This window comes from Pongo pygmaeus, chromosome 13, assembly GCF_028885625.2.
Source record: "Pongo pygmaeus isolate AG05252 chromosome 13, NHGRI_mPonPyg2-v2.0_pri, whole genome shotgun sequence".
NCBI classification, from domain to species: Eukaryota; Metazoa; Chordata; class Mammalia; order Primates; family Hominidae; genus Pongo; species Pongo pygmaeus.
In genome coordinates, this window is record NC_072386.2 from 57949871 (window position 1) to 57975690 (window position 25820).

Consider the following 25820-nt stretch of genomic DNA (forward strand, 5'->3'; position numbering starts at 1 on the left):
CAATTTAACCAACCTTTATGGAATATCACCTATGGCCCAAAGACCCTTTAGCTACAGTGATGGTCTACAAAAATATAAACTGTAATTCTTGCAATACAGGAGATTAGTAATAATGGTAAATATAATGATGATGACACCATGAATAGCTAACATTTATTGAATGCCTTTCTATTAGGCACTTTATTAAGTATTTTAATCCTCCCAACAATTTATGTGGTAGGGATTATAATAATTCCCATTTTATAGTGAGGACACTGAGGTTAGGAAATTATCCTAACCTAAACGTTAGGTATAAGCATGAATAGAAAGGTGTTATCAGCCTATAAGACATTCCTTTATGAGTGATACAAAGTGCTATATAAATTCAGAGAAAAGAAAAACAGTTTTAGAAAGCCTTAATCAGTGAGTGTGAAGCCCAGTTACTGTTTGGTTGCCCATCTGTCCTCCCTCTGGGGATCAGCACCCCCTTACTTTGGAAGAATTGTTTTCCTTTTCACTGTAAGGTTCTTTCTGGCTATGTGGTGGGGCACATTGCCTCAAACTAGCCCTGTTCCAGTCTTTGAGAACTTTGAAATTGGAACCAAGGGAAGAGGATTGCCTCTCGAATAGTAATTCTCTAAAATCTAGTCTGAGGTGCTGGTGCCTAGTCCCTGGGTCTGTGGAAGGAGCTGGGGTGTGAGAGGGGAGAATGATGTTGATGTCAATAAAGAGGCAGGTGCTAGGAGCAGAAAGATGGAGGCCTGGAGGGTTTCTGGGCATCTCTGAGGCTTAGGGTTTGGATCATTGTCTTCGTTACTGGAACAAAGGATTTACCATACCTGCTCTTCTGGGAATGAAACTGTCCTGCTTTGCAAAATAAAATGTCATTAGAAAGAGATCTTAAAAACCCCACACCATAGAGAGGTGCACAGATCCCTAGAAGTGTTAAGGTTCTGTCTGTTGGGTGCTAAGCCAAGACTCTTAAGTACGTTCTAAAGAGAAACTGGTGTGTGTAGGCTGTGCACTCCCAGGGAGATAAAAAGTTAGGAACTTTATGGGTTGGGCTTGGTGGCTCACACCTGTAATCCCAGCACTGCAGGAGGCTAAAGCGGGCGGATTGCTTGAGCTGAGGGGTTCGAGACCAGCCTAGGCAACATGGTGAAACCCCATGTCTACAAAAACTACAAAAATTAGCTGGGCGTGGTGGCATGTACCTGTAGGCAGGAGGATCGCTTGAGCCCAAGAGGGAGAGGGTGCAGTGAGCCATGATTGTGCCACTGCACTCCACCTGGTTGACAGGAACTTTATGGGGAATGGGATCTTGGAGACTGAGTAGAGACTAGAGGAAAAAAAAAAAAAACGAAAAACTACCTCCCCGACTTGCCACACTATTCTTTTAAGAAAATGTTAATTGACAAATTAAAATTGTATGTATTTACGGGGGTATAATGTGATGTTATGATATATGTATACATTGTGGAATAATGAAATCCAGAGAATTAATAGATTCATCACCTCAAAACCTATCTTTTTTGTGGTGAGAACATTTGAAATTTATTGTCTTAGCAATTTTGAAATACGCAATACTTCATTGTTAACTACAGTCACCATGCTGTGCTGTAGATCTCAACAAAATATATCCTTCCTGTCTCAACTAAAACATTGTACTCTTTGACATTTCCCCATTCCTCTCACCCCTCCAAAAACACCCATTCTTTATGTTGAAGAGAATGGCTAAAAAGTCCCAGCACGTTTCAGCTGATGGCTTCAGTGGTTTTCCCATCACACTTCAATGTTATTAATAAAAAGGGGAGGGGCAATACATAATTCGGACAGGCTGAAAGTACCATTGTAACCACTTTCTTGACTTCACAGAAAAAGTCCTCTTGTTTTCATCTGTAACATGGGAACTGCATGAATACCATTCTTCTTTTCTTCAGCCTCCAAAGAAAAAACAGATGCAAAGCCTTTTATCAATTGCAAAACAGTATACAATGTGTGTTATTACTCACAGTTGTCTTACAGTGACCAAACACTTTATAAGCCTGTGGCAAGTCAGCCTTAGTCTCAGGAAGTGGACAATATTTGGGGAAGGAGAAGCAGCAGGATATTTCAGGACAGTAGCCATGGTGGGTCCAAAAATTCCTTGAGAGAAATGGGAGATAGAACTTTCTTCCTGCTTTGGGTTTTATCCTGTTAGTCTTTTCTCTCTTCACTCTTATTTTCTATGGAGAATTTGCTGGTTTTGGAGTTTTGGTGCGTTTTATGGAGAGGAGGCAGAAAATCTTTAGCTCCAGCAGAATGAAAAGATACATGCAAAGGAACCTAGCACAGTATCTGGTACCCAGTTCTCCTTTAACTTGGCTTTATTCATTCACTCCTGGTAGGGCATTAATAAGGGCTTTAGCCCCCTCCTATTGAAAATGATTAATTCAGGGAAGAGTTCAGACAGTGTGGACAAATACAGTGTAGGACAAGCCTGTTTCTAAGGCAGGAGCTGGGTAGGGAGGGTGAGAAGGGCGAGAAGAATAGGGAAATATGTGTCGTCTGTGTTGCTGCTGTTGCAACCACCACAACAAACAAACAAGTGGGAAAAAAAAAAGAATTGTCCATACAGGAAAGTGTGCTGTTTTGGAAGAGGCTGGGGAAAGTGTGGATGGCTCTAGTGGGTCCTGTTGGATTGAAGTCTGACAGTGGTGATTCCCTTCAACAAATGGTCGGGGTGGGAGGGTACACACACACACACACACACACACACACACACACACACACACACACACACACACACACACACACACACACACACACACACCCCCCACACGCAGCGCCCAGCCTCCGATTTCAGCGCTGGCAGGAGATAACCATTCTCAGCTCGCCTTTCCAGGGTTATTTTTGGCTGGGGCTGTTCGCTGATGGCAAAAGGTTTCAGCCCCCTCCCAAATCCCTCCCCGTCCTTGTTCTAAAGAGAAACTGGTGCGTGTAGGCTGCGCACTCCCAGGGAGACAGGGAGAGGGGCCGGGAGCCGGAGAGGAACCCGGACTCTGCCCAAAGTCTCGCCGCCCGCCGGCTGTTTTCTGGCGGAGGGTGTGCCCCGGAGGGCGGCGATCGCTGGGGAAGGCTGGGGCCAGGCGCGGGTGGAGGCGTCACCGGGGTCGGGCTAGCAGGCCCTGGAATCCGGCTTTCGGGACACCCCGAAAGTGAGTCCAACTTGGGGAGAAACTGAGGGCACCTCGGGCGGTCTGGCAGCAGAGAAGGTGGGCGGGAGAAAACTTTATAGGAAGGCAGAAGCAATCTGTGCTGAGGGAGTCAGCGAGCGGCCGCGCGGAGAGGAGGGGCGGGCGGTCCCCAGCCGGGCGGGTGCAGGGCGCAGGGCGCCGACCTGCTGGAGAGGGGGCCCGGGCGCGAGGCGGAGTCCCGGCGCGCAGCCAGGCTGGTGGGGGCCCCCGGCAGGCTGCAGATTCCCTCCGGCTCCGGGAGCCGCAGCAGGACCGGCCAGGAGGCGCCATGGAGGGGAGCCCCATCCCGGTGCTGACAGTGCCCACCGCGCCCTACGAGGACCAGCGGCCGGCTGGCGGCGGGGGTCTGCGGCGACCCACCGGCCTCTTCGAGGGCCAGCGCAACTACCTGCCCAACTTTATCCAGAGCGTGCTGTCGTCCATCGACCTGCGCGACCGTCAGGGCTGCACCATGGTGGTGGGCAGCGACGGCAGGTACTTTAGCAGGACGGCCATCGAGATCGTGGTGCAGATGGCCGCGGCCAACGGGGTGAGTGTCTGGATGCCCCTCGCTTCCCGCCGCGCCGCCGCCATGCCCTCTCCTAGCCCTTGTCCCCCTACTGTCTCCGGGCCCAGTTGGGAGGCCCCTGCCCGGCCCCGGCTCTGCTACCTCACTCTCGCGTCCTCACGCTCCAGCGCCCCACTCCCGCCGCGCTCGCAGCCTCCCCGGCGCACCCGGACACCGGGTTCTATTAGTACCCACCGCCCCCAAAAGCCTAGAGGGGTCTCCGTCGTTCCTGGAGCCACTCCGGGCGCCCTGGACTCTTCTCCGACTCTGCGCACATCCCGCACCTGCTCATTTTTCTTTCGGACATTCTCTTGCCCGGCCATGTGGATTCCAAGGCAGCTCCCAGTTTTCCATATTGTTCCCAACGCGTTCACTGCCCACCGTCCCCACACAAACTTCTTTCGCAGGCTCACAACATAGTCCTTCTGCCTCGTTCCCTTTTTGCAATAATCTGCCAATCCCCTAAGTCTTAGCTCTGCCTATTTAACAGTAGTGGTGTCTCAGAACGAACACACACACACACACACACACACACACACACACGATCCCTGACATATTTGGCAAGAGTAGGCCCTGAAGGTTTTTAATATTTTGGTTCTTTAACCCAGTGGAATTACTGAATGATTTATTTAATTAGGGTAGGGATGGAGTGGATCAATTTGTTTGATGCTAAACAGCCTGAGCTCGCAGTTCCCAGGAGGCATACCTCTAAATGGTCTGAAATGAGATTTGCAGTGGTTTTCTTAATGCAATTCCCAACTTCTCTCCAAATGCCTTTTGGCATTTGACAACATTTCATGCCTCTTCCCCTTTCGGTTTTCATCCTTGTTTTCTCTCCCTTCTCCCACGACCTCGGGAGTCTTCTTCTGCAATCCAGATTCTCAGACTTAGGGTTTTTCTCCCTCTGCCCCTTTCCTCTCTGTCCTATAACTAGAAGGACCTTTTGGCATAGCCCCATATCCCAGTTTCCTCTTTCCCAGGTCCGGCAGCATCTCAAGGACATCTACAAGAGGGATACCTAATTTCAGGGGTCACTGAATTATCTGTGGGAAACATCGTCTAAAAAAAGTAATTTCATCCTTATTCATGCAACCAGACCCACACTCATAGAACTTTTCTTTAAGGGAAGTGTCTTGCAGGTGTATAAATGAGTGTTAACATCTTTAAAAGCGAAACTGAACAATTCCCTGGCATTTGAATTCCCTCCTTCCTTCCCAACCCTCTCCTTTCCATTTTCTCATTTATTATTAAAAACATTTTTAAAGAATCTCCATGCTTCATATTTATCTACTATAATTCCTCCTTCTCAGTGTTTCAGGGATGGGGAAAGAGGATTTTTTTAAAAACATAATAAAAAGCAATTGGGAGAAACAGGGCCAGTGGTGTTGGGGTGGGTGGTGGAATTGTGATTTTTGACTCCAGTAGACAATGATGCTGGATATATGGGGTTTGATTTCTCTCTGGCTCCTCACTTGGGATTGATGAAGTTTGGCTAGAATCAGGGAGTTGAAGAGAGGTTGACAAAAGGTCTCTTTCACTCTTCTCTGACAGGCTGTTCCCGTGGAGTGATGGAGAATAATGAGCCTTGGGAGAGCTATGGGAGCTCTCATACTCCTTCCCGGGCCAATTTTTTAGGGAGTGAGAGAAACATGGCCTGTCCAATACTTGCTGTGGGTCAGGATATTTTTGAAGCTACAGTTGTTGATTTGCATGGGAAAATTATTATGTCTTATTATTTTTTGGCCCACTTTTCCATAAGGACTCTCAGCTTCTTACTTCAATGGGTCTTCTATGACAAACACGCTTTATTAACTCTAAGAGTGGAATTTATTTTAGCAGATAATTAGCACAGGTCAATGTATGCTTAAAATAGTGTCAGATTTAACCTACTAGCTGTTATAAAGGACAGATAACAAATTAAAATCCACATAGAGGCATCAACTCTTAAATAATCTGAAAGTACTGCTTCTAAGAGGGGTGGGCATGGGTGAAGGGAATGGTGGACATGTTTCAGAATTTCAAACAGCCAACTTTAACCAACCTTTTCCTCATTTTGTTCACCTTCTTGGGGGCTTATGCTAAAGTGAAGTGAGTAGCCATAAGGCTGGCTTCAGGAGAAAGGTGGTTTAAAAGGACTGGATAATTATAAGCAAAATTGGTCTTGAATGATTGAAAATTGATGAGAATGTGCTTGTCTCCTGATTTGGCATGCTGAGTTAGACTCAGGAATACTGAACTTGGATTCCAAAGGCTTTGGTCTTTTTTGATATCCTATTGGATAGTCATAAACAAGCTAGAAAAATAGAAAACTAGAACTTATTTTCTTTGAACTGACAAATCTGACCAGTGGGCTGCATTCTCTATATCTGTAAAATCTAGGTTTTGATTGAAAAAGTTAATTTTACAAAGCAATTTTGTTTTTTTAAATTAAATTTCTTTTTTTTTTTTTTGAGACAGGGTCTCACTTTGTTGCCCAGGCTGGAGTGCAATGGCACAGTCTTGGCTCACTGTAGCCTTGACCTCCCCAGATTCAGGTGATCTTCCTACCTCAGCCTCCTGAGTAGCTGGGGCTATAGGTGCACGCCACCACGCACAGCTGATTTTTGTGTTTTTACTACTCATAGGGTTTCTCTGTGTTGCCCAGTCTAGTCTCAAACTCCTGATCTCAAGAGATCTGCCTGCCTTGGTCTCCTAAAGTGTCATGAACCACCATGCCCAGCCTACAAAGCAATGTTCTAGGAAAAACTACAGTTACTCTTTGATTATGTAATTGCTGGAGGAGAAGAAAAACATGGAATTTCTAAAATGATGAACTATATTACTTATATTTTAATATCTCATGAAGTTTGAAATAGACATTTCAAACATAAACATGTATAAAAATTTTTATAAATTAAAAATATAAAATTAAAAACATAAAATTATTATTTTATTATAAAATTATTATAGAATCAAAAAACATTATAAATTTAAGAAACTTTTTAAAAAATTTATTTGGGGATTTCCCATGGAGTGATGGAGAATAATGAGCCTTGGGAGAGCTATGGCAGCTCTCGTACTCCTTCCTGGGCCAACTTTTTTAGGAAGTGGAAGAAACATACCCGTTCAATGTTTATTGTGGGTCAGGATATTTTTGAAGCTATAGTTGTTGATTTGCTTCAAACTTTAAAAAATTTATTATAAAATTATGGGATGTAAAAAAATTTATTATAAAACTATGAAATTTTCAAACTTTCAGAAAAGCAGAGAGATGAGATTAATGGCACTCATAGATAAACACAGAACATAGATTGTAAACATTTTGCTATATTAGTGTCATGATTTTTTTTGCTTGTGTTTGAAAGTATATTAAAGAAAATGATATTTTACCCCTAAATTTTTCAGTACAGATTTCTAAAAAATAACATTTTCCTGTATAGTTACAAAATCATCTTTTCAAACAAAATAAAAAATGGTTTTTTAATATCATTTATTACCCAGTCCACATTCAGATTTCCTCAATTATTATGAAATGTCCTTTTATTTTTTGAGACAAAGTCTTGCTCTTTCACACAGCCTGAAGTGCAGTGAAACAATCATAGCTCATTGCAGCCTCAAACTCCTGGGCTGAAGCGATCCTCCTGCCTCAGCTTCCTGAGTAGCTAGGACTATAGGTGCACACCACCATGCCCAGCTAATTTATTGTTTTTGTAGAGATGGGGGTCTCACTACATTGCCCAGGCTGGTCTCAAACTCCTGGCCTCAAGTGATCCTTCCAGCTTGGTCTCCCTGAAATGTCTTTTGTGGCTGGTTTGTTCAAATTAGTTTCTTCTAATCAAGGGACACACATTGGGTTTGATTATTTAGCTCAAGACTTTTTTAACCTAGAAAATACCCTCACTCTTTTGTTTATGTATTTATTTAATGAAATTGGCTTGTTGAAAAACTAGTCAGTTGTCCTGTAGAATATTTCCTCTTCTGGAATTTTCTAGTTGCTTTTTATGGTGTCATTTAACTTTTCACTCTGTTTTCTGTTTTTTTGTGGTTAACTGGAAGTTAGTTCTAAAAGCTTTTAGGCCTGCTATAACAAAATACCAAAAACTGGATGACTTATAAAGAACAGAAATTTATTTCTCACAGTTCTAGAGACTAGCAAGTTTAAGATCAAGATGCCCGCAGTTTTGATATCTGGTTAGGACCAACTTTCTGGTTCATAGATTGGCCTTCTTTCTGGGCCCTCACATAGTGGGAGAGACTAGCTAGCTCTCTGGGGCCTTTTTTATAAGGGCACTAATTCCAATTATGAGGGCTCTGTCCTTATGACCTAATGACCCCCTAAATGCCCCACCTTTTAATACCAGCACCTTTGGGGTTAGGATGTCAACATATTAATTTTGGGAAGACATACACATTCAGCCCATTGCAAGGTTTAGTTAGATTCAGGTTCAACTTCTTTTTTTAAAGAATATTTCATAGGCAATAATGTGTATTCACATCCCATCATTAGTGATGCTGAGAGATCCCAAGGTTAGGGCGATCACTGCCTATCTCCTCTGTTATATTCCCCCTTGGGTCAAGCCAGTAGTCTGTGACGTGAACTTTGTACCATGTGTATATTCAGTTATATTCTGTATCAATAGTTACTTGATTGTTTTAGCATTTATTAATGATCCTTGCTTGAGTTGATTATTTCATTAGGGGTTTCAAAATGGTGAATTTCTAATTCTCTAATTCTATCTACATGTTTTAGCTGGCATTTTTCTATAAGCAGACCATTTTCTTCACAACTGGGTTGTTTGGCTACCCTGAAACATAGTTCCTTCTGGGAAGGCAGAACTTATGTTTATTTCTGTCTTTTAAAAATTACTGGTGTTTGGAGTGAAGATTTGGTGAGTTGACTACATCCACAGGTGACAAATGAATTTTGTTTTGTCTCACTTTTGCTTTTTTGAATATCACTGTGGATGCTTGGATTTTTATATTTAATTTGAATGGATTAGGGAATAAATGAGAAGATAGTTTTTATCTGTTTCTGTAGTTTTTATGTGGCTATGTGAACTTACATTTAAAAATTCCCAGAAATATTTTAATTCCTCTTTAAAGATATAAACTATGTCAAACTATAAAGCAAAAGAAAAACCAATCATGTGAAGAGTAAATAGTATCCTTTAAATGAATTGTGGTTAAGCTTAGTTTGTAACTAATTAGTTTTTTATTTTCTTTCTATTTTTATCTGCTTCAGAGCCTCTTCAGCGGTTTAGATCTTCTATGTGTCAAATTATTCTAATCTCTTAAAAAGTTGAAGAGCTAAAATACAACACAATGACTACAGGAATGCCTTTGTCCTTTTCTGGGTGGGTACACCTAAGGCAACTTCTTTTTCTCTTTTTTGTTCTCTTCTTCTTTCTTATTCTTAAATCACCTTCAATATTGGACAGATGACAGCACTGTGCCTGCCTCAAGATGTTTCTAACTTTTTCTTTTTCTTTTTTTTTTTTTTGAGACGGAGTCTTGCTCTGTCACCCAGGCTAGAGTGCAGTGGCACGATCTCGGCTCACTACAACTTCTGCCTCCTGGGTTCCAGTGATTCTCTCAACTCAGCCTCCTGAGTAGCTGGGGTTACAGGTGTGCACCACCACACCGGGCTAATTTTTTGTACTTTTACTAGAGACGGGGTTTCACCACGTTGGCCAGGCTGGTCTTGAACTCCTGACCTCAAGGGATCCGCCTGCCTTGGCCTCCCAAAGTGCTGGGATTACAGGTGTGAGCCACTGCGCCTGGCCATTTGTGACTTTTTCTAAAGTCTTCTTTCTCTGGAGATGACATTATATAATAGTACTGTTCAATAGAAGTTTCTTTGATGATGGAACTGTTCTGTAATCTGCATTGTCCCAGCCACTAGCCATATGTGACTACTGAACACTTGAAATGTGGCTACAGCAACTGAAGAACTGAATTTTGCATTTTACTTAATTTTAACTAATTAAAATAGAAATGCAAATAACCATAAGTGGTTAGTAGCTACCATACTGGACAGCAAAGATCTATAATTCAGCATTTAAAATCGGTTTTGTTTTGTTTTCAAAAATGGAGTCAGACTGTTACAACCCAAAAGAACTATAGGTTAAATTAAGGTAAATCACCAAATACTACATACACATTTGGGAAATCCAAACCAGATTTTTTCATGTGATAACCACACCCTCTTTTGACTTTAGCCTTGGAGGAAATGGAGTATGGCAGAAAAAACCCTGTATCAGCAGCTGGAAGACTCACCTTCTTTTCCTAGCTCTGCCATATATTGACCAAAAGAGTCAAAGTCCATTCAGATGGTTGAGGGGCCTTGGAATTTTGTTTTTGGTTTTCACATACAAGTTGGAGGGCAGATGCGTTAGCCACTTGAAATACCCAGAAACCACTTGTTTCCTCATCTAAAAATCAGGTATGACATGATCATTTAATTATCCTGGAAATCAGATGAAGCACTGCATATGAAAGCACTTTGTAACATCGATAGCACTGGGAAATGTAAAGACCTTTTACTGAAATATAAAGGCGTATGGTCAACTGAATATATCTCAGATAATTATGATTTGACTGTATGTATTGAATATAACCTGTAGTGGGCCCCTTGGTAAACAACTTACAGTTTTGTTGCAAGTTTTAGCCAGGAGAAAATTTATTTGTTGACTAGTCATGCCCTATATTGGCCACATGATGAGCAGCAATGATATTAACACACAGTGCACCTTGCAGAATTCAAGAATGTCTCAGTGTCTTGTGAACTAGGAAGCTGAAATGCAGTGGTATGCAGAAGGCTGACTCAGTCGGAGCCTTGGGAGTGTCCTCCAGATAGATGTTTGTGCACGTTGTATTTGATTCCAGTTGGCCATGAAAAGCTGGTTGCTCTAAAGAATGAGAATATACTTGGTTTTGCATTTACTAGAACTATCTGGGGAACAAATCTGGGGGTGGAAGAAAGAAGGGAGGGAGTGAAACCTGTGCTTCAATACCTAGGGCTTCTTTCCTGGAATGGATCTGAGAATCTGGGATTGGGTGGCTAATATCTCATCTCTAGAAGGGAGAAAGAACTGGGCGGTGATTGCTTTGTATTTTCTACTGGAGTTCACTACAGAATAGGTGAATGGAATGGGCTGCTATGATCCAGACATTAGGGAGGACAGGTTTGTGATACATTAGAAAATTTGAATGAGCCCTTCTATGATTCTCTCTTCCCTCTTTCTGCTTCCCTTTCTGAATCCCCATCCCCAAGTTGTGGAATTAGCAAATCTATCATGTGAGCAATAGCAAACTTACGGGAGCCCTTGGCTCCATCTATCTCCCTGTTTGTGTCAGTTCATTCTGGATGCTTTTAGTCTGTGGTCTTCATTCACTCTTTTTATGGGGAAGTAAAAGGAGTGGGAGAGGTTGTGAGAACAGCTGGGTCCTCCCAGTTGCTGGGGTGGTTATTTTAAGCTTTGTTTAATGTGTCCAGAGACCCAGATGGCATTTTTAACTAAGCTGCTTTATTAAATCTTGTGATAAAGCATAGTGATGTTTATTGAAAACGCAGACACACATCAGCAACATTATGCGTGAAACTTGCTCTAAGAATTTTCTATAAAACATCTGTTCTCTTTGAGCCTTTTGTGAACTCTGGAAGTTTGCTAGTTTCTATACAGACTTGAGGACGAGAAGTTGGAACCCGCTTTTGGAGATGTCCAAGCATAGGTATTGGAGTCATTAATCCTAACCCTCTCAGTTTTAAGGCCCCGGATACCCTTCTGTTAGACAACAGTAACATGAGCAAGCACTGTAATAACATTTAAACAAGATTATTTGGAAATAATGGACAAGAAAAATTAGTATAAACTTTTCAGGGATTTTAAAATTAAAGATAAAAAGCTAGGGCTTCAATGACCTGTGTTAGCCTATAGCCTTAAGAGTCAATTTGCAAACACTCAAGATTTGGCCAATATGCCTCTACCACTTCTACTTAACAGTCAAAGGGAAATTTTTAGATTCTTTCATCTGATTTGACTCTCTTAGTTACGAATAAGAGGATATCTAGAATATATATGTGACTTGTTAAAATGAAAATCCACCTTCTCTGAGTCTTCAAATATCTTTCATATCTTACATTTTTAGTGACATCAACTTTTGAAGTCATGTCCGTAGTTGTATGAAAAGAAAAATTTCAGGAACATTCAACCTCAAAAGTTCTTTTTCTTTGTCTGAAGTCGTAGAAGCATTTGACTTTTACTTTCTCTTTTTAAGTTTGTACTAGTAGGTATTTTGTATAAATATAATATTTAATTATTGCCTTTGTATTGTTTTTCTCTAGTAAACATCCTGGTTTTTAGCTATCAATATGTAGTTTTACATTTAGGGATTCCTAATGGAAAGAGAAAGGAATCTGAAATCAGAGGACAAGAATTTATTCTACTTGACAAAACACATGCAAAATACTGGAAGGAGAGTTTTACAACAAATAGTTAATATCTATGACATGTAAAAAGGTTTTCCAAATCAAGAAAATTCCAACAATTCAATACAAATATCATCAATAATAACACATGAACAGGTGGCCAACCTTATTAATAACCAGAGAAATATAAATTAAAACAATCCATCAACTTGTAAAAAAGATGAAATTACCCAGAGTTGGTGTTGGTGATGGAAAATTGTCATGTTTGTATACTGTTCATAGAAGTTAAATTGACACAACTTTTTGGTCAGGCAATTTGGAAGTATATATCTAAATTAATAGAGTAGTTTTCTAATAACCTGGGAATCTCTTAATCTAAGAATCTATACTGTAGATTTTTCTAGAACAAATGTACAAACATCTACAGTGAGTAGATGTACCCATGTACCCATGTACAGTGAGTACAAGGGTACTCACTGCAGCATTTTGCTAAGGAAAAACTCAGAAAAAATCTGTATGTTCAACAGAGAACAGGTACATAATTTATGACACAACCACACAATATACACCACTAAAATAAAGGATATAAATTTATATGTAGTATGAAAAAGATGTGAATGATAGCTTGTTGGTGAAAAACAGCAATGACTGGAATATTGTGTGTAATGTAATCCTGCTTTTCTGTATATAATGTAGGCATAGAAAATAGGATTGGAAGGACATACTCTAGTGAACAGTGGATATAGCTTGGGTGGAGGGAGTGTATAATGGGGAAGGAGAGTCCCTTTTCCTATCTATTCCATATACATCTCTGGATTTAAAAGATCATACATGCATATGCATTACCTTCAAAATTAAAACAATAAAGACAAAAGTAGAAGCTTTGGATTTGAATCATGATACTACTGTTTGCAACTTATATGACCGTGGGGAAGTCGCCTAGCCTCCTGGGGTTTATTTCCTCATTTATAAAAATAGGGAAAGTAATAATACTTGTCTACATATCTTCTAGGGTTGTTAGGAGGATTGAATGTGATAATGGGTTACAGCATTATGAATTATTTATTCATGTAACACAATTATTATAAAAATATTTTGCTCTGATTAAAATAAAAGAAGGACGAGTTCATGTGTGTTTTTCAGTCCCAGTAGCTTTAACCAGAAAGCGCCTGCTGATGTGGTGATCACAGTTGCTTTGGTGCAGCTTCCTCTTGACTTTTGGCATTTCTCCATGCTGCTAGCTAAGGCTGAGGTGGCGACTGCTGAAGGTGTGATCTCCTCCCCCTCCCAGCACACATTTGTGTGCATACTCACACTCATGCACACACACACACACGCACACTCTATCACAGTACATGAGGTGGCAGCAGCTGCTCCGGCATAGACTTTCACACAACATAAAGGACTTTTTTGGTGTGATCTGTGCATTATTTCCTGTTAAGCATGAGCTGAGTCAGTGCCATGCTTTTCCATTTGAAACCTTTCTGAGGCTCAGGCTGTGTTAAGAGCAAACCCTCTCCCCTCCATGCCCACCCCATGGCCCTCTACTGAAGCCAGATCTTAATCTGCTCATTTCATGAGGATTTTCAAACCGAATGGACTGGGCCATGTGAGAGATTACTGAAAGGAACAGACCAAGCGAGGCTAAGAGCCTCCACGCTAATCTGCTGAGTCGTCTGAAAATGCACAGCTGCGGGAGCTCACGGTGCTTTAAAGTACCTTGGCAGGATGTTTGTCAGGGGGCCTGTTCCTGCAGCCCTGCTGAATGTTTGGTTAGGAGGCATAATCTTTTTTTGGACAGGATCTCCCAAATGTAAAGTGATAAATGCTAATGTGGAATATAGTACAGAAGATCCAGCTTGGGTGTCATAAATAACAATAAATTGTTTAATCTTGCTGAGTTGTAAATCTATGATTACCAGAGGTCTTTAGTTCACTGGAACATAGTATGGGGGCAGGGGCACTTAACAAATAGGCAGTTATTATTTTCCAACCAGACAGAAACTGGTCTGATGGAATTTATCTAAAAATGCATACACATGTATTTTAATTAATTGTGACAATTACTCAGAGAAAACACATGGCCCTAAAGAGGCTGAGGGGTTTTTTTGTTCTACCTATAAATGTATATGTATATTCACTTATATTCTACCTATGTATAAGTAAGAGAAAGAGTTTTTGTTTTGGGGATATATATTTATACGTATCTATATAGATAGATATACACATACTTAATTTCTGTCTACCTATTAAGGTGCGGTGCCAGATGGAAAGTATTTTTAAGCATTTAGATAGTTTATTCTATAGCATATGTGTGCATATAGCCCCCCCATAAAGCTCTGTCTCTTTTCTGGATATATTTAACAAGAGGCTAGAACAGAGTCTAAAATATCAGAAATGTTTGAACATTCCATAGAAAAGAAGGAGGTGTTTCCAAATGACCTATGTTTTTATGGCAATAAATAGAACTTGTGCTGCATTGGATGGGTCAGGAGTAAGGAATATAAACAGTGTAAGTATGACTATTCCAGGCAGAAATCTACCTTGTAAGAACAGCTTTGTGCAGTGAGCTCAACAACATTGATCAGTTAGCAGTCCGGTTCAGTACAACATTGATCAGGTAGCAGGCCGGTTCGGCAGTGCCAATTGGAGACACAGATGGGGACAATCAAAGAAGATGCAGGTTAGGACAAGGATGCAGACATGTACCTGTCACTACCATAGACTTCAACAGCTTCTTAGTGAGCAGGTTTATGATTAAAGAAGAAAGACATCGTTGATATGTAAGCATGTTACAATTAATTTGCTGTTTAGTTATTGGCAAACTACATCCAGTTTTTAGTTTTTAGGTTTTTTTTTTTTTCTTTTTTCTTTTTTGAAACAGGTTCTTGTTCTGTCATCCAGGCTGGAGTGCAGTCGTTATCCAAGCTCACTGCAGCCTTAAACTCCTGGGCTCAATGGATCCTCCCACCTCAGCCTCCCAAGAAGCTGGGACTACAGGTGCATGCCACCATGGCCACCTAATTTTTCTTATTTTTTGTAGAGATGAGGTTTTGCCATATTGCCCAGGCTGCTCTTGAGCTCCTGGCTTCAAGCCATCCTCCTGTCTTGGTTTCCCAAAGTGCTGGGACTATAGGTGTGACTCACCATGTCTGGCCTACGTCCAGTTTAATTTATACTACAGTGTTGGTTTAGTCCTCAAACATGTTTTTGTTTTACATATAAAAATTTGAGGTAAAAGAACATTTTTACATTGGTGAATAATGGTACATTTAAATAATGGACAACTGTATCCATTAAAATCATGTTGTGGAGGAATATTCAGTGACATGGAAAGATTGACTCAAGGGCAAGTGAAATGTGTCAAGAGTCTGTTAGGTACTAGACACTGTAAACCGGGTCTTGGCTGTGTTACTTCCTTACATCCTCCATCATGTGATCTTTTAGATAACAAAACCGAGATGCATAGGGATTTGGGATCTTGCTCAAAGTCACTCAGGCAGTAGGTGGCAAAGTCAATTCTTACATTCTTTCCCATTGAACACCAAAATCTCAGCTTACCTCAGGGCACTCAACTCTGCTTTCTTGACCCAGACCCAGGTAGACCCAATGGACACTTGTAGTTCTTATCCTGGGATCCAGCTGGGGTGGTCACCTCATAAAATGGCAACAAGCGGGACCCTTTCTTGTTCTAGTGAGTCAGACTCTATACCTTAAAGATTTCAGAGCACTTCCTGTGTACCGAAATTGCCTCATTACCAGGAAGGACATACTTCCAATTTTCACCACCTCCATTTTGCATCCAAGGAAGATTAGATTTCTTGATCTTCTCAATGAAATCTTGAGAAATGGGTGGGCCGATTGAAGAACAGAACTTGGGCCACACTTCTAGATGCCTGTGACTTTTCTGCACTTATTTAGATATTAGGAATTGATTATGAAATCCATGGTGGTTTGATGCTAATGAACGCTCATCTATCTCTCCAGCATGTGTGTAAAGACTTCCAGAGGCACAGGAAGTTGAGGATGAGCTCTCTTATTTCCATCTGCTCTCCATGTAACAAATCATATAACTGCACAATTATCCAAATGCAAATGAAGGAGTCCCTTGATGTTTGGATAACCACATTCATGCCTTGAGTTTGTTATTTCTTGAAATTGCCCTTATCCGTCTCCTGTTTACCCATGGACAACACTACTTAAGGGCTGGCACTCTGCAACCCATGGCAGCTTGGCTTTGGGGTTCCTTCCAGTGTTTTGTTTTTGTTTTTAACCGAGAAGACAGGAAACAGGCATCTTTGTGTATATGGCTTGCCACAGCCCTTCATAGATGGACATAGTGGAGGCTGTGTGGTCCTGGAGAACACTTCCTCTGTGAAGCATCAAGGAAGTTTCTGTTCATTCTGTCTTCACTCTCTCCAATTCACTTGGGGAGTGATAGGGATTATAACACAGTGAGCAGAGCATATTGGGGAATGTCATGCTTAATTTTCTTTTCTTTTTTTTTTTCTTAAATGGCATTTAAAGCTAAAAAAGAATCACAAAGGGTAAGTCTGATTTAAGACAGTTCACACATGAAAGAAATCCTGCTTTCATGCGTGTTATGTCACAGGAAAAACTCATTTAAGAGTCAACATTCTGCACCTACTCCGAAATTTTAGCCTGAGGGTTTAAATGTTACCTCGCTGCTGTCTAGGACTTTAATTTGAGCTAATTAGAAACGGAACTCATACTAAAACTAATTTAGGAAAGAAGCTGTTGATGTTCTGAAGAAAAACAGCTGTCAGAAATAAGATCATTAAAAAACCGTAGTTGTATGTGGCACAAAATGTAAAGGAATAGAAGTGCTGGGAGAAAGCTTTTATAGAATAACATTTTATCTTTCTTGGGACACTGGTCTAAGGCATGTGAAAGGGCATATTGATTCCCTTGGCACCTGCTATGCTCATTTGTGGGTGAAAAAGCCCAGTGACATAATTTAGGTGAGGTTTAAGGCTTGATGGGAGGCATTGGTGCCGTTAGAAGGATGGAAACAAAGTGTTCTTAAGTAACGGCATCATGGGAAATGATAATTGCACACTCCTTTTTACTATGTCTTGGTTTCCCCAAGCATTTAGAAGTCATGGCTGGGTAGGAACAAATTTATCTTGAGTCTGTCTGTGTGTTTGGGAATGCATATGCCTCACAGATGTGTCTGCAGGGGTCTGTGTGATAATGTTCGTATATGTGATAGATGTGGACCCTGGGAGCTGTATCTGTGTGCCTCCTATGTACGTGTGTGTGAGTGACAGTGGACTAGGGTCCACTTTGCCCCCTTTTCCGCGTGGGAGTTGAAGGAAATACCCCTTAATGGCAGTAACATCCACTTCTTTGTGTCTATTCTAGTAAGTACAAAGTGCTGCAACTTCCATGATGGAAGTGGCCCAAATTAACCAATCTACCACCAGGTAGCTGGCTGATCATTTGGGGAATGGTACCGTAAGGAGACTCAGTGTTGGTCCCTGGTGCTGGTAGGGTAGGTGCTCTGCAGTGGCCATAGCCAGGTCAGCCTTGGTGAGTGAAATTCCATGTTGTTGAGCCCATGCATAGCCTTCATCCCGGCCATCACGGCCATGGTATTAGAGCATTCTTGAGTTGCTATAAAGAAATACCTGAGGCTGGGTAATTTATAAAGAAAAGAAGTTTCCTCAGCTCATGTTTCTGAAGGCTGTACAAGCCTGGTGCCGGCATCTCCTTGGCTTCTGATGAGGCCTCAGGAGCTTTTATGCATGGCGGATGACAAAGTGGGAGCAGCCATATCACACAGCAAGAGTGGGAACAAGAGAACAAAAGAGAAGGTGCCACATACTTTTAAATAAGCAGATCTCATGTAAACTCAGAGCGAGAACACACTTATCATCAAGGGCATGGCGCTAAACCATTCATGAGGGATTCGCCCCCATGATCCAAACACCTCTCACTGGGCCCCACCTCCAACACTGGGGATTACATTTCAACATGAGATTTGGAGGAGACAAACATCTAAACCATATCAGCCACTTTGCTGATGAGCCCATTGGACAATGGCAGGAATGGCTGGGGGAAAGACACTCATTGACATCCACAGAACTGGTCATCCTATTATTAAAATCCTCCTCTGCCTAGGTCACCATTTGGTGAGTGTCCATATGGGACACAAATATCTTCACAATTTTCCATGTCTTACCTTAGAAGCCCCATCACCCTCTCTTTCACATCTCCTCCAGTACTTATCCCTCAGATGATAGGACAATGTCCAGCCCTCTTCTCTCTGGTATTGATGGGTTAATGAGCAGATCTCACATAGGTAAAATTTCCAGATATCTAGAATTTAATCTTCTGTTAATTCTCCAATTATAACTAAAGTATTTCAGGTTGAAACTTTATTCAAGTGTAATTACTCACTTTAACCTTCTTAAACAGAATGTATATTACCTTTTCAAAAATAACTGAAATTTAATAAGATAAAAATTTGTCTATAATTGCTCCTACTTAATAACTTTACATGTTTATTTCTGCATTTTTCTAAGTCCTTGCCCCAAAGTGGACATAATTTTATACTGTAATAGCATAAAATAATTTTGCATTTGACATTTTTGATTTGGCATTAAACTATTGTTTATGTTTCTTTCGCTACTGCTTAAGAAAATGTGGTTGGTTGTAATAAATAAACCTGAAATGTAGGCAATTTTTATCACCTTAAAAACAATAGAATGTTATTTCTCACTCGCACAATAGTCCAATGAGGATGTCCCCGGTGGGCAAAGACTCTTGTCTACCAAATGGGATGGGGACCCAGGTTCCTTCCCTCTTGTGACTCTGGCATTGCCTAGAGCCACATGATTACCTGTACTGAATCTGTAGAAAGAGAAATAAGCAGTGCAGAGATGATATGTCTGTTTTCTGATATCCTCAGCCTAGAAGAAACACACATTACTTCTGTTCTCATTCTCATACTAGTTTATCAGCCATTGTCCAAATGCACAATGTGGCCACACCTAGATGCAAGGGTGGGTTGGAAAATGTAGCCCCTGGCTGGGCAGCTGTTCCTCAGCATTGACTTTGTGCTGTGGAAGGGCTTCTTAAGTTTTTGTGGACTGCTATCCCAGTCTGTCACCACTATACAATCTTCATAATTTTCCCTGTAAATGGCTGAGAGAAAATTTTGAACAAAAGTTACAAACATTTTTCAGATTCTTGATTCTCCAGACTTATTACTTGAGGGCAGTGACTAAATTATATTCAGTTCTGTATCAGAAGGTTCTTCCATATTGCCGGTTTAATGGTAGATAATAAAATGAGTTGAATGACTACATAAATTTTAGCAAGAGCATATGGAAAATAATTTGTCATGACTTTGGGTAATACTATAGGTGTAATTATTGTCCTTTCTCTTTCCTGACTTGATTAATAGCACCACTATCCATTAAGTTATTAAAGGTAGAAAGCTGAGATTATTCTTGACTCCTTTTCTCACTGGTCCAGTATTAGTTATTTATTGCAGTGTAAGAAATTACCACGAAACTTAGTGGCTTAGTTGGGCTTGATGGGGGCTGGAGGATCCAGTGCAAGATGGCTCAGTCACTTGGTTGGCAAGGTGGTGCTGGCTGTTAGCCTCCCATCTGATCCTCCTCTTTCCGCTCCTGCCACTTTTCAAGGTATTTTTTCCAGAGCAGCCATTCATCATTCATTTATTTTTTCCCATTAATTAATTCAACAGATATTTATTGTATACTTACCATATGCCAGATTTGTTCTAGGTTCTTGGAATATAGCAGTGAAAAAACAAAAAGTCCTCGGATCTTATATACAGTGGGGAAATAAACATATAATGTAGAAAATCAGATGGTAATATGTGTGAGCACATATATTTATTATTTCTCATCATTTCTATGAGACAGGAGATGGGTATTCTGGCTTGGGTACTCACATGAGGTCACAGTTACATGTTGGTATTGATTTGGTAATATGAAGGCTTGGCAGGGGCTGGAGGATCCACTGTGAGATGGCTCAGTCCCTTGGCTGGGAAGTTGGTGCTGGCTGTTGTTGGCAGGCCTTGCTTCCTCTTCATAGGGCTTCTTGAGTGTCTTCATGACATGGTGGCTGGCCTCTCCCAAAATAAGCAGTCCAAGAGAGCAGGGCAGAGGTGTCCATGCCATTTATGGCCTCACCATGGAAGTCACACACAATCACTTCTGCAATATATAGTGATTACCCAGATCTGCATCATTCAGTGTGGGAGGGGACCAAAAAAAGGCACAAATGCCAAAAGGCAAGGACCATTGGGGCCATTTTGGAGGCTATTTACCACAGCCCCTCTCTTCCATATTCCAGTCCACCTGCATATTCTGTTCATCCTCCTTCCAAAAATGTATCTCAAACCAAATGACTAATTTTCATTTCTGTTGGCTCTAGCCTGGTCCAAGACTCTAACAACACTTGACTTGAAGAGTCTCCCATCTGATATTCTTCTTTCTGCTCTTGCCCCCCTTCAAGGTATTTCTCCCAGAGAAGCCATTCATCATTCCTTCATTATTCCCCATTCATTAATTCAACAAATATTTATTGTACGCTTACCACATGCTAGATTTATTTTAGGTTCTTGGGCTATAGCAGTGAAAAAAAGTCCTTGGGCTTTACACACAGTGTGAAAATAAATAATATGGAAAATGTTAGATGGAAATATATGTGATCCAGAAAATTATAGCAGGGTGAAGGAAATAGGAAACAATAGAAAAGTTAGGGACTTCTGGCTATAGTATTATATAGGGCTGTCAAGGGTGCTATCTCTGATTAGCTTACATTCAAACAGAAACCCAAAAGACAGTAGAGGGCAGGTACGTTAATATCTGGGCAAGCATTCTAAGCAGAGGAAAAAGAAAATGCAAGGGTCCTGAGGCAGGACCATGTTTGGTGTGTTTGAGGAATAGCTGTTCTTTCTGTTCTGTTGTGGCTGGAACAGAAGAGGGAGGGCGGGTGGGTGATGGAGAATGGTAGGTGATGGAGGTCAGATTATGTAGGGCCTTGTAGACTACAATGAAGACTTTGGCTTTGTTTTGTGTTGGTGGGGGACAAGGAAAGCTATTGGAATGTTTTAGTGACTTGATGTGACTTACTTTTTAATAGGACCATTTGGGCTGCTCAGCCCATGATATTTAAAAATGCAATCAGGTCACTTTCACTGTTTAAAACCTTTCGATGGATTCCGGTTGTACTTAGAATAAAATCTAAGCTCCCTTAGCTATTATTATTATATTATTATTAAAATTGACATCCTTTATTCTCTATTACAGCAGTCTAATTCCTTCCTAATATGTACCTCACTAGTAACTATTATTATTATTGCTTATTTGTTTGTAGTCTGTCTCCTCTACTTGAAAATATATAGCCTGGGGATCTTGTGGATTTCCATACTAAATCATCCCCAGGCCACTTTGCTTTTGAGCTGTGTGAGTGTGTGTGTGTGTGTGTGTGTGTGTGTGTGTGTGTTTTGATCTCTTCTGTATCTTTTTTTCCCCTGATCTTGCTAATTGTTATATTTGGTCAGTGACTGACCTCTAGCAATGATGGTGCCAGGGCAACTTTGCTGTTGAACTGTATGTTAAAGTTTGTTTTGGCTTGTGGGTTATATCAGTACTTATCAAATGAATTATCTGGGAAGAGAGGAGAGGATCTTATTAAAATACAGGTTCTTATTCGGTAGGCCTTGGGTGGGCCTTGAGGTTCCTTCCTTCCTTCCTTCCTTCCTTCCTTCCTTCCTTCATTCCTCCCTCCCTCCCTCCCTCCCTCCCTCCCTTCCTTCCTTCCTTCCTTCCTTCCTTCCTTCCTTCCTTCCTTCCTTCTTTCTTTCTTTCTTTCTTTCTGACAGAGTCTCGCTCTGTAGCCCAGGCTGAAGTGCAGTGGCGCCATCTTGGCTCACTGCAACCTCTGCCTCCCAGGTTCAAGCAATTCTCCCACCTCAGCCTCCGGAGTAGCTGGGACTACAGGCGTGCACCACCATGCTCAGCTAATTTTTGTATTTTTAGTAGAAATAGGGTTTCACCACGTTGGCCAGGCTGGTCTCAAACTCTGGACCTCAGGTGATCTACCCACCTCAGCCTCCCAAAGTGCTGGGATTCAGGTGGCGCCACCACGCCCAGCTGAGGTTCTGCATTTCTATCAAGCTTGCAGGTGATGCCCATGCTGCCAGCCCTTTGAGTAACAAGCGGGCTTTATTACCAAGCTTGGCTGAACATTGGAATCATCTGTGGAGCTTTAAAACTACTAATGCTTGGCTCTTGACCCCAGAGATTGCAATATAATCAGTCTAGAATGCAGTCTGAGTACTGGGATTTTAAAAAGCTTCATAAATGATTCTATTTTGTAGAAATATTGAGAACTACTAGATTGGATGATATTGAATCCAATTTTAAAACAAGGTGTAGCAATAAATGTTCTTCAGTGCTGTGTTGCTGACTTTTTAAAAAGTCAGTTTTGTAGCTCTAGAAAGAATCTGGCTGCATCCATGGATGACCTCCAGATCTCTGCTTAGCATGACTGGGTAATTTCTCCAATGTCTCCAGCACATGCTGTCACTTAACAGCAGAAAGAGAATTCCTACTTTCAGGAGAACAGTCATTCCTGAAGATTACAGTTAAAATATGCCTACAGATGATGGGGTTGTAGTAAATCAGTCCCCTTGCTCTCTGAGCTTGTTCTAAGTTACAGGAAGCAGAAGAAGCAGAGAAGCACTCCATTTCTTTTTTCTTGTAATCTCTAGCGTGTTCATATGCATAGTTTCTGAGTCAGTAGCAAACTAAGAACTTCTTGTGTGATTCAAGCTAACCCCCCGATTATCAGAAGCAGATGTTTCAAACTACTGAAGATCAATGAGGCATATCCTATTTACAGGTTAATAATTGACTACTAGATGCAGGTGCACCAAATGGTCTTAGAGACATTAGATAGGAGAGACAATGTCAGTGCTCCCCCTACCCTGCCTCCCCTAATCTAAAGCCTACTCTGTTTCTTTTATCAAGTGATTGGCTGTATGTTAACAGAGCCTGGGGCACTTTCCTGTTGAAATGCCTTTAATCCCAAGCAACTGGATTGATTTCTTTTTTTTTTTGGATGGTTTAGATTGGACGACTGATTATTGGACAGAATGGCATCTTGTCGACACCTGCGGTCTCCTGCATTATCAGGAAGATCAAGGCAGCTGGTGGAATCATTCTAACAGCCAGCCACTGCCCTGGAGGACCAGGGGGAGAGTTTGGAGTGAAGTTTAATGTTGCCAATGGAGGTATGTGGTTCAGAATATGCCTTAATAATCACAATTTCTTTCCTCTTATATTATTATAGTCTCACAGTGACCCTTTGGTGATAGACAAGCAAGGTGAAGAGGACCTGGCTCAGAAAAATTTAGTGAGGTGCCCAAGGTGATCCAACAAAGAAGTGGTATGATGGGCTCATGAACCCATTTGGGTGGTCTCTTGGTCCCCTGTACTCTTCAGCATAAACTATTGAATAGTTGATGCTTATCTGGTATGGAAGGACTCTGAATTTTAAAATTAAAACATACCCTGAAGGTCATTGTCTAAATGACAATGACCCTCATTTTACACATGAACAAATCAAAGGCCTGAGAGGCTGAGTTACTGCTGAAGGCCGCAGGGTTGATCAGGGTCAGATTAATAATTTTTAGCCCAAATCCTGGGCTCTCTTTTTCCTACAGTGTTGACTTTCTCTCAAAATCATAGAATTATTTCACTTTTTCTTATATTTACAGCAATTTATAGTTTGGGGGTCCTTAGTGGAGGGGGTGGGATATATGTATAGGGGTAAATTTCTTTTAAAAATTGAACACACAAAAAAATAGGGAGAATAAGAAATAGATAACATGTACCCATTATCTTGTTTTTCTATTTTGCTTATCTCTTTTTTCTGAAGAATTTTAAAGCAAATTACAGCATGAGAACATTTCACACCCAAATATTTTTGTATGCGTCTCTTAAAAAGAAAGACACATTGCTGCATGACCGTGCTAACACACCTAACAATAATAACATTAATTCTCCAATATCACCTGAAAACTAATCTGTAGTCAAATTTTTCAATAATCCCCAAAATATTATTATTTATAGCTGTTTTATTCAAATCAGGATACATCTAAGGATGCCATGCATTTGCTTGGCAAGTCTCTTAAATCTCTTTTAATCTAGAACACTGAGTTTGCATGAATGTGGGTAGGAGCCAAATTTTAACCAGCAACAGTTACCATTATAAATTAGTCCTCATCCCAGGCAAAGCAGTGCATTCTGAAGGGAAAACTTATTATCTATCCCTCCTTGCAGATGTTTTACACGTTATCCAAACAAGAAAGTGTATTCATGTTGAATATTTAAAAAACAATATTGTAACCACAAAGCAGAAAACTAAACCACCCAACCACAAAGGTAGACAACAATAGAGGAAGAAGAGAACAAATTATCTACAAAGTAACCAGAAAACAATTAGCAAAATGGCAGGAGTAAGTCTTTAACTATCAATAATAACCTTGCTGGTACATGGGTTAAACTCTCCAATCAAAAGATATAGAATGGCTGAGTGGATCAACAACAAGATCCAACTAGATGCTGCCTACAAGAGACCCATTTTTAAACTTTAAGAATAGGCATATACTGAAAGTAAAGGGATAGAAGGAGATATTCCATGAAAACAGTTATCAAAAGAGAACAGGGATGCCTATACTTATATCAGATAAAACAGACTTCCAGTAAAAAGCTGTTCCAAGAAACAAAGAAGGTCATGATTTAATGATAAAGAGGTCAACTTATCAAGAGGACATAACAATTGTAAATATATATGCATCCAACATTGAAGCACTTAAATATGTAAAGCAAATATTAGTGGACATGAAGGAAGAGATATACAGCAATATAACAATAATAGGGAACTTCAGTACCCCACTTGCAACAACGGAGAGATCAACCAGACAAAAAGTTAACAAGACGACACTAAATTTGAACTATACTTCAGACCAAATGGACCTACCAGACCTATATTCATCCAACAACAGCAGAATATACATTCTTCTCTAGCATACGTAGAACATTCTCTGGGATAGACCATATGTTAGGCCACAAAATAAATCTTAACAAATTCAAAAAGATTGAAATCATGTCTAGTATTGTTTCCAACCACAATGGTATGAAGCTAAAAATCAATAACAGGAGGAATCTTGGAAAATTTACAAATATATGGAAATTAAACAACATGCTTATGATGAACTAATGGGTCAAAGAATAAATCAAGAGGGAAATTTAAAAATATTTTGAGATTAATGACAATGGAAACACAATGTATCAAAACCTACAGTATGTGGCAAAGTCAGTTCTAAGAGAGAAGTTTATAGCAATAAATGCCTACATTAAAAAAGGAAAAAGATCTAAATAAGTAGACTAACATTATGCCCCAAGGAGCTAAAGAAAGAACAAATTAAACCCAAAGTGAGCAAAAGGAAGGAAATAATGAAGATCAGAACAGAAGCAAATAAAATGTAGTATAGAAAAACTATAGAAAATATAAATAAAATCAAAAGTTGGTTCTTTGAAAAAATAAAATCTACAAACTCCTAGCTAGATTCACTAAAAAA

At 40.6% G+C, this 25820-nt stretch overlaps 1 protein-coding gene and 1 long non-coding RNA gene across 2 annotated transcripts in view; one reads left to right on the forward strand and one right to left on the reverse strand.

Annotated features, from left to right (window-relative positions):
- LOC129044182 (uncharacterized) overlaps window positions 1–25820 on the reverse strand; it is a 63025-nt gene that overhangs the window by 11496 nt on the left and 25709 nt on the right. The gene's annotated exons all lie outside the window — the stretch shown is intronic.
- Window positions 2823–25820, forward strand: part of PGM5 (phosphoglucomutase 5) — a 178148-nt gene continuing 155150 nt past the window's right edge. The window contains exons 1-2 of the mRNA XM_054501897.2: window positions 2823–3744; window positions 23306–23468. Coding sequence (XP_054357872.1) covers window positions 3484–3744; window positions 23306–23468 — 424 coding nt within the window. The 5' untranslated portion in view covers window positions 2823–3483. The remainder of the gene's footprint in view (window positions 3745–23305; window positions 23469–25820) is intronic.